This window comes from Mobula hypostoma, chromosome 2 (genome assembly GCF_963921235.1).
Source record: "Mobula hypostoma chromosome 2, sMobHyp1.1, whole genome shotgun sequence".
NCBI lineage: Eukaryota > Metazoa > Chordata > Chondrichthyes > Myliobatiformes > Myliobatidae > Mobula > Mobula hypostoma.
This window is the reverse complement of record NC_086098.1, coordinates 108,316,847-108,328,964: the sequence shown is the minus strand read 5'-3', so window position 1 is coordinate 108,328,964 and position 12,118 is coordinate 108,316,847. Positions and strand designations below refer to the sequence as shown.

Genomic DNA, 12,118 nt, shown 5'->3' with positions numbered 1-12,118 from the left:
TATTAAACATTATTGGATGCTCTATATACGTCTAGTGTACTATTGAGAGCTTTCTGCAATATTTTGCCATGTTATGTGATGCACTACTCAAGGAAATCGGACAGATGCTAGTTTTTATGAATTCAATATCAGATAGTTATGTACATGATGTCAACTTATATTATTTGAGATGAAATTGAAATCTGAATTGGTGTGATATTGTCCATGTCATATTAATGGTACTCTAATTACAGCCACCATATTGAACTGTCCTCATCTTAATATCATGTTATCATAATATCTGATAATCTCTCAATTTTTTTTTTGGTCTCTTTATGCACATTATTTCATCCATCTGATTTTCCTTATTATTTTGGTTTAAACAATTTAATCTGTCTCAGAATTCTGTTACTTATGACTCAAATTCTCTATTTTTCGGTGATCATTTTGGAGCTGGTAGGAGGTAAACTGCCTGTTTTTTTTCCCCAGAGGTCACACCAACCTTGACCTTGGCGTCTTGCCTTGGCCCCGATATTTCCTTTTGAATGCTTTGTGTAAATGCAAGTTGCTCAAATTCTTGCAAATGTTTTTCAGACAGACTCTAGATTTCCGAGTGTCAGTGAACTCTCTGCTGGCAAATGGCTATTTAAAATTGGGATCAACTACTCCGAATCAAGCAAAAGAACTGTCTGAGAAGGTACTACTAATGAGGATTTCAGGTTATGTACAGTTGCAAGAGAAAGTTTGTAAACCCTTTAATAATTACTGTTTTTCTGCATTAATTACTCATAAAATCTAAGTCACAGTAGTAGACAAACACAGAGTGCCTAAACTAATAACACACAAACAATTGTGCTACTTCTTGTAAATACTGAGTACACCATTTAAACAATCACAGTCTAGGTTGAAAAAAGTATGTGAACTTCTGGGGTAATGCATTCTACAAAAACTATTTAGTGTCGGGTGTTCCAATCAAGGAGATGCATGAAACTGGAAAAGGCTACAAAAGCATTTCTAAAGACCAAAGAGTTCATCAGTCCACAGTAAGAGAAACTGTCTACAAATGGAGGGAACTCAGTACTGTTGCTACTCTCCCTTTGAGTGAGCATCCTGTAAAGATCACACCAGCAGCACAATGTGCAATGCTGAACGAGGTGAAAAAGAACCCAAGGTTAAGAGCAAAAGACCTGCAGAGATCTCTAGAACTTGCTAAGGTCTCTGTTCATGTGTCCACTATAAGAAAAACACTGAACAAGCATAGAATTCCTGGAAGGACACCATAGAGGAAACCACTGCTCTCAAAAAAAAAATATTGCTGCACATTTCAAATATGCAAAAGACCACCTGGGTGTTCCACAATGCTCTGGGACAATGTTCTGTGGACAGGTGAGACAAAGTTTAACTTTTTGGTGGAAATGCACCAAAAGTTTGGAGGAAAAAGGGCACACACACCAACACCAAAACCTCATCACAACTGTGAAGCATAATGGAAGGAGCATCATGATTAGAGGCTGCTTTGCTGCCTTAGGACCTGGACAGCTTACAATCGTCGAGGGAATGATGAATTCAAAAAGCTTTGTGTGGAGGAATCGTCTAAAATTCCTCCTTGCTGTTGTGCAAGTCTGATCAGCAGCTACAGGAAATGTTTCATGGAGGTTATTGCTGCCAAAAGAGATTCTACCAGTTATTAAATAAAAGGATTCACATACTTTTTCCAGTCTGGGCTGTGAATGATTAAACAATGTGTTCAATAAAGACATGAAAAGTACAATTGTTTGTGTGTCATTAGTTGAGGCAGATTGTGTCTGTCTATTATTGCGACTTAAATGAAGATAGGACAACACTTTATGAGTAATTAATGCAGAAAACCAGGTAAAGGGTTCACAGACTTTTATTTGCACTGTATATCGTGCTTTTTGGGGTCTTCGGAGTGCTGTGTGGTGGAGGTATTTAGGATACTCTTTTGATCGAGATAGGGTATAAAGGAACAAGGAAGAGAAGGTTCAAAGGATAATTGAGGATGCTGGAGTGAACAGTCCATTGACATGAAGAGATGCCATCGAGTCATTTTTGAATTGGGAGGGGGGTTGGGTATTAAAATGAGGTGCTGAGGATCTGTATGCTTAAACAGGGAAAATTAAAAGAATTAAACACGTTAAATGGTTGTGGTACAGAAACCCTCCCCATATTTAAACAGTACCTGGATAAACCCTTGATGAATCATAACCTAAAGGGCAATGGACTCAGAAGTGGGATTAATTTGAAATATTTTTTGGCCAGTGCTGAGAAGGTGAGCAAATAGTTTGCAAATATACTATAAACTTCTGATCCTCTGAGCATTGTCATTATTACTGGCTAAAATTAATGTTGGATTATCTTGTGTTCTAACCTTTTGGGAAGAAGGATTCAGTGAAACTAAATGTACAAAGGTAAACACAAGCAGATGCTGGTACAAGTGGTTCTTGTTTAATTCCCGTTAACAATTTGTCATTTTATCATAAACAACGCTGGGTAATAAATTTTTAAATTTCTTGTTTCAGTTAACTTGTGATGATGTGATTACTGAGATCGCAGTTGGGCAAGGAAGCATTAATTTCAAAGTGAACCGAACCCTACTTGCTGAGGTGAGTACGTGGGTGAAAGTTGGCCAAGTACACCCTATCCTCGTTGACGCATAATGTGAAATCGCATAATGTGAATGATTATTTAAATGGAGAAAATAGGGATGCGTTCCAGAGGGCTTCCTAAATATGTTTTATCTGTAACTTATTCACATTTTTATACCAATACGACACAAAAGCAGTAATTCAAGACAACATTTGTAATATATTTAATCAATTTAAGGTAATATTCAATGTAATAAATCATTGAAAGTTAACATCCTCTGGTGTACAGTACTCACCAACAGTGGCAGGTGTGTTCGCTCCGGGAGATGAGTGGTTGTTGTGGTGTCGGGCAGCTTTACACGGATAAGGTGGATGGTTGTGGTCATCAGGATAATATCAAGCACAGCAAGGGGTGAAGGAAGACTCACAGAACTCTTAGAACTGCCAGCAGCAGGAGATGACACCGATTTGAAGAAAGTGGTGAGGGTTGTTTGTTTGGCAGTATTTTGTTTTTCAGCATAAATTTGCTTGTAGGGAAGAAGGGTTGACGGCAGGGATCGACTGAAATGCTGACTCTGTTCTAAACTTGGGTTCATGTCCATCTCCATTTGTGCCAAGTGTTCTGACTTCCACCATTCCCTCACTGTTGGTAAACTCCCGGGATTTTCAAAATCGTCTGTTGCTTGTAACATCTGAGAGATAGTTCGTCATAAAAAAAACGTACGCCTTGAATGTGGATTATACCTTGGTTGAGTGGTTGAATCAGCTATGTTGTGTTAAGCGGCAGGAAACGCATTATTATGTTAGGATGAATGCTGTCCAAATGTTTAGGATGGGCTGGCGCATTGTCAAGCAACAAAAGAACTTTAAAGGCAAGATTCTGTTCCCAACAGTAGCGTCCCAGAGCTGTTACCTTCAGCTGATGCCGCACTGTTTATAATTTCCAACTTTTTTTCAAGTGTTAAAGCGGTTCTCTGCCGCTCGGCTGATGGCCCAAGACATGACATCGGATGCTTAGGAGGCATAATTAAATATTTCAAGCACAAAATCGCTGCACTGTAGGTAAAACCAACAAAAGTTTAAGATCACGCATCCACACCTTGCCAAAACCAGTGTAAGAGTGGCGGGAGAGAGATTGTGAGGCGCGCGCACCTGACTTGTTTTGGCGGGAAAGCAGTGCTTCTCGTCCCAACAGTGAGACTGTAAGGTGTGTGCATGTGACTTGTATTGGCGGGAAGGCAGTGCTCCTCGCATAACTGTGAATTTTGGACGCATATTATGAGACGTTGGTAGAAATAGGTTCCTCGCGTAACTGTGAATCCGCATAGTCTGAAGACGCATATAACGACGATGGGGGGTATTACTTTCTAAGGTTCTTTCACTGTGTTTGGAAGCATAATCATTGGGCATTTTTGGGCACACTTGATTGCGAATGAAGCACTCTGTTTCTATATTACGGTGTTCTTTTATGTTTACTTTGAAACTTAACAGATTGTTCTGCAAGAAGTCTTTAAGAAGGGTTCAAAATATGGAATAGTGAGTGAACTCTTTCGTGATTATCCCTGTGGCCGAGTTATAGTGGAGTTTAGGTAAGTGCCTGCCACAGCGAATACATAAATTACAGTCAAATTCTTATTTTTATTTAAGTTTGTTTTTTTTTTGATCCTTTCAAGTCCTTTCATTAATGTTCATTTGGCTTTATGAAAGATGTTTTTGCCAACAATAATTAAAGGTTGATTTCTTATAATGCAGTCTGGTTGAAGGTACGACAAAAGCAGTCCAGAACAATACCAATAATCATGTGAACTGTATGTCAGACTAAACAAGCTTGGACAGTAAGACCTGGTCAACTGAGAGGTTCAATAAAATGTGAATTAGTTCAAAATGTAGAGTGTTGTCTTAATTTATCAAAGGGAAGTTGGAGAAAGAATTAATAAAAGTACACCACCTATATAAAGACCATATTATTTTCACTTGGCTGATGTCCAGCTTTTGCCATTTAAATTCAGATGTACATTATTCCAAATTCCTTCCTAAAATCTAACCTAGTGTAGAGACTTCAAGGAGTCAGGATGTGAGCCATATGATACAGGATAACCAGCTTTAACCTGCTTCCCTGTAGCCTTAATGTTCATTTGACTGCTCAAGTTCAGCTTTGTGTAGATAGTGAACAACAGTTTTGATGCTGCGGGATCTGGCGCTAGGGCTGCCTGTGAATTTCAAAGGGAGATGGATAGCTGGTCTCTTCTTTTTGATCTTCTTTTTCTGCCTATCACATATGACAAATATTACCTTCTACTTCAGTGCAACTCCCTAGTAGTTATCCAGATCTTGCTGCATGTAGGCACAAACCAGTTGACAATCTGAGAGTCTACAGACTACAATTGTGCACGATCTCATGTCAGTCCCAAAGGTGTGGGTGAGGTCACTGATGAATCATTTGTACATGATCGCCTGTGGCAGTGCCCCGGTACTGACATAATTGACCTTTAATGATGAGAGCCATTTTTCTCTGTGCCTCATACAACTCTTGGTCACAAGTGGGCTGGATAAAAGTCAGGTAAGCGACGTATCGCATTAAACTGTGGTGTATCTTTGCTTTTCAAATCTTTTTATTGTTATATTATACAAAAGAAATAACACGAGTACATTGAAGTAACAACACTTACAATGTCTCAAAAAAGACATCATCTTAAAGATTGGAAAAAAATTTGATAACAAAAAAAACCTACTAAGCAGAAAAAGTGCCATGCGTCATACAAAAAGCTTCTAAAAATAAACATCAAACCGCCAGCAAGAAAAGAAAATATACCAAAAAATTTACAATTAGATTGTGGAAAAAATCTATCAATTAGCTCAAATGATAGTAATGAGCAAATGAGCCCCATCTTTTCTCAAAATCAAATAAAAGTTCAAAGGGTCGACTTCTAATTTTCTCCAAATTAAGACATAGCATCACTTGAGAGAACCATTGTGACAAAGTGGGAGCTGGTGTATCCTTCCACTTCAACAGGATGGCCCGCCTAGCTATCAATGTAACAAATACAATAACATGTTGGTCAGACACAGAAATACCATGAATATTTTGAGGAATTATTCCAAAAAGCACAGTTAATTTGTTAGGTTGTAGATTAATTTTAAGTGCTTTAGAAATTGTTGAAAAAGCCGACTTCCAGAAATGTTCCAATATAGAACAAGACCAAAACATATGTGTGAGTGTAGCTAACTCAGTTTTACATCTATCACAATGACTATCAACATTAGAAAAGATTTTAGGAAGTCTCTCCTTCGTCAAATGATAACGATGTACAATTTTAAATTGAATCAATGAATGGCTAGCACAAATTGAAGAAGAGTTAACCAACTTCAAAATCCGCATCCAATCCTCCGTCATAGAAGTCAAATTGAGTTCCTTTTCCCAATCCTGTTTAATCTTAAAGGACGCTTATCCCATTGTAATAATAAATTATAAATTCTTCCAATAGAACCCTTGATCGAAGGATTCGTACTCGTAATAGTATCTAACAGGTCAGCCTCCAATATATAAGAAAAATTACTTAAATATTTTTGTAAAAAATGTCTAACTTGAAGGTATTGCAGAAAGTGTGAGTATGAAAGAGAATATTTATCATTTAAACTGATGTATCTTGTACAGTTTATGACAGGTCTTCCAATCTTGGAGGGAAGATTGAGCAATGGTAACAATTTTTCTCCTTTTATTCCACATAGTTCACCAAATATTGCGAAAAAATTTCATGTAGGGCATTTGCGTTCCACAATTATAGGTAAGTGTTTTGTGTCCTTTGCTGCAATTAATCTAAGCTATCAACGTCGTTTTTTTTTAAAAAGATAATTTTTTGGGATCTAGACAACACTTGCAAGGACAACATTTATTGCCCATTTCTAGCTCATTCTTGAAATGAATGGCTTGCCAGGCTGTTTCAGAGCATATTTAAGAATCAACCACATTGTCATATAGGGCACTACAGGATAAGGGTGGCGATTCCTTTCCTGAGGATGTTGGAAGGCCAGATATATATTTTCACAAAATCTGGTTTTGTGATGTCATTAACAATAACTTTTTAGATCCCAGAATATTAAGTGCATTTAACTTCCACTGTTGCCTGACAGGATTTCAGTGTGGGTTTTTGAATTGTTAGTCCAGACTCCTGGATTTCTTGTCCAGTAATTTAACTGCTGCATCACACTACTATCCTTGGTGAAAGAATGACAAGGTGAAAACATAAGGCCCATACAACTTGTATTATTGAACAAATATAATGGAATTACAAGAATGCCCTAAAATTACTTTTTTAAAAATAAAAGTACTAGCACTTAAATCATCAATTCTAAACTGTAACCAAATGTAAATTTAAATTCCATTTTTGCTTCCAGATTATACCTACACAATATAAACTGCTTAAACCGCTAATGCTGAAATATGTTAATGAGAATAAAATCTTGCACAGAGAGAAAGATTTTAAGGTTTCTGATGTTCAGCATCTTTTATTTTTATTTCAGATTTTGAACATCTGCATGTTTTTGATTTGGAAAAAAAAGTGCTATTAGTGTCATACCAACATAGTTTACAATCTGATTTACTTTAGATGTGTACAACTGTTTAGAAGCTCTGGTGTTGGCCTGATGCCATCCTAATTTTTCAGTTTCCTTTTATTTATTATGTGTAAATCCTTAGAGTTGAACTGTTCTAGCAAGTTTTCTCTTCATCTTTGCTGAAGTAGATTAAGCCATGTTTTTTTCCCTCTGCTTTTTTTTTCTTTTGGGTGCTGATTGAGTGATAAACATCAGTAAAAATACTATGAGAATCTTAGACTGCATAGCATTCTCTTTACAGTGCTGTAGAGTGTCAGCATAGCTAATGCATTCATAGCCTAAATGCAAGGTTGGAAGCTTCGACCTTGTAATACCATTGCCAGAATCTGTCACATGGCAGCTACGGACAAGTGCACTTTCTACCTCATGGGTGAGGAGGGAAAATTATATACTTCAAATTTGATCTTTAATTAACAGCTATAAAAACAATATTTCAATATTAATTTAAATATGTCATTATGTAACAGTACTAGATGTATAATTAGATTGTGGGTTTTTTTGTAGGTAACTTCATAGCCAACCTAAAGCAGGCTTTAGGCAATGATGTGATCAGGATCAACTACCTTGGTGACTGGGGCTTGCAGTTTGGTAAGTTCCATGTGTATGGAAGAGATTATGTATTTATTTCAACCCATATTTGTCCTCTTCAAAGGTAAGTTTGTACAGTATTTGAATTAATTGTGTGATACTAATAGGAGATGGGCAATTCTGCTTCATTACCATACCCTCATTTTCCTTAAAGTAGGATGATGACTAGCTTCGGGTTGCAAATATTCATTTTTTCTAAAGTGCTCTTATCTTGTGTTGGTAACAGTAGCAACAGGTTTTTAAAAAAATTATTGTGTTCTTTATCTTACTTGGGTTTTTTTGTGCTGCATTGGATCCAGAGTACAATTCTTCTGTTCTCCTTTACACTTGTGTACTGGAAATGGCATTAAACTATATTGAATCTTGAACTGATTGAAGTCATGGATAACAGTTCAGCTTTCCTCGTGAAGTAGCTAACACAACTAATAGAACTCTGATAATCCATGCTGCTTACAATCTAGTTTGTTTGAATGTAAGGTCCAAATTACAGGTAATTGGGGTACTTTCAGCTCACTATGTTGCTTTGCACCGTGATTGTGGTATTTCCAAAACATAATAACTTAATTCTTTGTTCCTTGATTCAGGATTACTTGGAGCAGGATTTCAGTTGTTTGGTTCAGAAGAAAAGCTTAAAGCAAATCCTTTGCAGCACCTTTTTGAGGTCAGTAAAATTGTAAAAAAATGTGAACATAGATTTACAGAAGAGCAATATTATTTTCAGTAAGCTTAGTGATTGTTTTCAATGCAAAAAATCTTTATAGCATTTCTCCAGAAGTTGAATATATAAAATGGCAAACAAGCATAAATAAGGTTTGGAGGTGAGTTAGAATATTGTAGTAAAAATCCCACCGTTCTTATTTCTAACGCAGATGTGCTCCTGTATTACTGAAAGGGTTAGATGCACAAAGGTCATTTGCCAACTCAACTCATCCAAAAAGACCATTCAAAACTGAAGGTAGAGTTGTGCATCAAGAAGTTGGTACTGTGCCTCCTTAATTAAGAACGTAGTGGGGAAGTGTGTACACTAGAGCAGTGGTCCCCAACCACCGGGCCACGGACTGGTACCGGGCCACAAAGCATGTGCTACCGGGCCGCGAGGAAACGATATGATTTGGCGATATGAAACGATGAGAATCAGCTGCACCTTTCCTCATTCCCTGTCATGCACTGTTGAACTTGAACGCTCACACTCCTGTCGGCCGGTCCGCAAGAATATTGTCAATATTAAACCAGTCCGCGGTGCAAGAAAGGTTGGGGACCCCTGCATTAGAGAATGGCATTAAACAATCAACAATAGATAACCTGTGGGAAGAGCAAAACAACTAATAACTGTGTCATCGACAAGAATGAGATAACCGCATACTATTTCATTGTATTTAAAGTGGGTAGATACGTTTTATACTGTGGGGTAGAAAATAGGGTGTAGAACCCTGATGGCCATGTATAAGGGGCATATGGGCAAAAGAGGGGTAATTTTAACACCTCTGTCCACCTTCCATCCCTCAGCATAGCAGGCTCAGAGTATGAGTATGCTCTTTTTTTTTAATAGATGCTCTTGGAGGCCAAGATGTCTAAACCCTTTTTAATGCCCTTTTGAGCAAAAAACTTTGATCAGTGTTTGTATGCCAGAAGCATCAGAAATGTTTCTTTCTCTTCCTAAAGATGTGCATCCTGTGACCAGATCTCAAAATATCAGGTACACCTGTGGCCTCAGGGTAGATGATTTTTTTAACTGCAGGCACAGATCACTGATTATTTGCACAACTATACCCAAATGTTGACCCTGCCCTATGACATCCTACTCACCTGCCCCGACTCCTGGCGACATTCTCACCCAACAACTAATCAGCTGCTAAATCGACTTAACTGTTCAGTGGGATAAATTTTGGGAAGCAATGTTAAACTTATCATGCCAGGGAATTTGGTTAGAGTAACACATACATACGGATTTTCTTCTCAAAAATGCACTTTCATTGTTTTGGATCCAATATCTTTCAAATTGTTAGCTTAGTAAATTTGGAAAATAAGCATGTTTCTGACCCAAACCAGCAGAAACATGAATCCAAATCAGTTTATCATTTGAATATTTTGTTAAAAGGATGGGCTGGGAGTTCACTTTCAGCCATAGCACAGACGATCATTTTTTGTCTGAAGGTTCATCTGTTCAGAAGAAAGTGTCGAAGTTTTTATTGGTAGGATAAGCTTTCATTTAACTGTTATTTACCCCTAATCCCTCCCATTGAAAGTGACTCTGGTAATGAACTAGAAAAATAATTGTTATTGGTGAAGCTTGAGGGTAATAGCTGTGACGGGCTGTCCTGTCTTTATGCCCTGAGGCACTGTATTCTAGACTCCAACCATCAGAGTAGAAAAACATCCTCCTCAGATCCACTCTAAACCTCTTTCTTGATATCATAAACCTGTCCACTCCATTGTGGAAAACTTTCCTACCACAGAACATAGAATAGTACAGCACAGTACAGGCCCTTCAGCCCACAATGTTGTGCCGACCCTCAAACCCTGCCTTCCATATAAGGCCCCACCTTAAATTCCTCCATATACCTGTCTAGTAGTCTGTTAAACTTCACTAGTGTATCTGCATCCACCACTGACTCAGGCAGTGCATTCCACGCACCAACCACTCTCTGAGTAAAAAAACCTTCCTCTTATTTCCCCCTTGAACTTCCCACCCCTTACCTTAAAGCCATGTCCTCTTGTATTGAGCAGTGGTGCCCTGGGGAAGAGGCGCTGGCTATCCACTCTATCTATTCCTCTTATTATCTTGTACACCTCTATCATGTCTCCTCTCATCCTCCTTCTCTCCAAAGAGTAAAGCCCTAGCTACCATCTCCCCCATCTCTGCACCCCCCTCATAATTTTATGCACTTGTACCAGGCACTTCCCTCAACCTCCTCTGCCCCAGGGAAAAACAGACCTAGTGTCTCCTCCTCACTGAAATGCTCCATCCAGAATCAGATTCAGGTTTATTATCACTGGCATGTGTTGTGAAATTTGTTAACTTAGCAGCAGCAGTTCAATGCAATATATAATATAGAAAAGTAAGTAAATAAATTATAGTATATGTATATTGAATAGATTAAAAAATAGTGCAAAAACAGAAATGATATATATTTAAAAAGAGAGGTAGTGTTCAAGGGTTCAATGTCCATTCAGAAATCGGATGGCAGAGGGGAAGAAGCTGTTCCTGAATCGCTGAGTGTGTGCCTTCAGGCTTCTGTACCTCCCTCTTGATGGTAACAATGAGAAAAGGGCATGTCTTGGGTGCTGGGGGTCCTTCATAATGGATGCTGCCTTTCTGAGACACCACTCCTCAAAGGCATCCTGGGTACTTTGTAGGCTAGAACCCAAGATGGAGCTGACAAATATATATCCCAGGCAGCATCCTAATGAATCTCCTCTGCACATTGTTGAATGGTAGGGCTGTGTGTGGCAGAGATATAGTTAAATAAATTTATGAATAAAAGTAGAAGCCATTTTCCCCTCAGTATTTATTAAGATCTTGGCTGACCAACCACTGACCTGTACTAATCCCATAAACTTTTGATTCCTTTAATCTGTCAAATGTATTCAGTAAGTGAACCCCTAGGACTCTTGAATGGAGAATTCAGAGCCAGTTTTATTAACCCCGACATGTGTTATAAATGCGTTATTTTCTGGCAGCAGGACAATGCAAGACATTGAAGAATTATTGTAAGTTACAACAAAAAGAAAATAAATAATTCAAAAGTTGGGACATAAAGTTTCATAAGGTGTGGGGACCTTTCCTTGAATATTTTCATAACTCCCCTTTAGGTTAAGTTTATCCTTTTTTTTGTATACTACAATCCCTTACTTTCAGCTTTTTTTTCCTGTAAGTTTTACGGTTTTTTTTGTTGTGAATTACATTATAGTTTTGGTAGTCGGCATTATACTTTTTTTTCTGGTATATATTTACAGCTGTGTGGGGTTGAATGCTCCGATTAATTTATTTTTCTTTTATACACAGAAATGGTTGGCCTGGGTTTTTTTTTCAGTGGGAGGTTGGGGTGGATACTAATCTTACGTGATTTTATTTTGGGTGCTTTTTTTATTGTTATGAATTATATTTTGGACTTGTTTGTTTTGCACTGTATAAATCTTCATTTTGTTGATTTTTTTTTTCTGTAGTTCTATTGTAGAAACGCATAAAAAATTGGTTTAAAAAAAATGCAAAAGAGGAGTAGTGAGGTATTATTCATGGACCATTCTGAAGTCTGATGGTGGAAGGCAAGAAGCTCTTCTGAAATTCTTGAATGTGCATTCTGAGGCAGCGCAGTAGTCTAGCGAGTAGC

General features: G+C 37.8%; 1 protein-coding gene across 2 annotated transcripts in view; it reads left to right on the top strand.

Moving 5' to 3' along the window:
- rars2 (arginyl-tRNA synthetase 2, mitochondrial) overlaps positions 1-12,118 on the top strand; it is a 53,599-nt gene that overhangs the window by 7,385 nt on the left and 34,096 nt on the right. For both annotated transcript variants that reach the window (XM_063040357.1, XM_063040356.1), the window contains exons 3-8: positions 574-676; positions 2,520-2,603; positions 4,077-4,174; positions 6,315-6,370; positions 7,704-7,787; positions 8,372-8,448. In XM_063040357.1, coding sequence (XP_062896427.1) covers positions 574-676; positions 2,520-2,603; positions 4,077-4,174; positions 6,315-6,370; positions 7,704-7,787; positions 8,372-8,448 — 502 coding nt within the window. The remainder of the gene's footprint in view (positions 1-573; positions 677-2,519; positions 2,604-4,076; positions 4,175-6,314; positions 6,371-7,703; positions 7,788-8,371; positions 8,449-12,118) is intronic.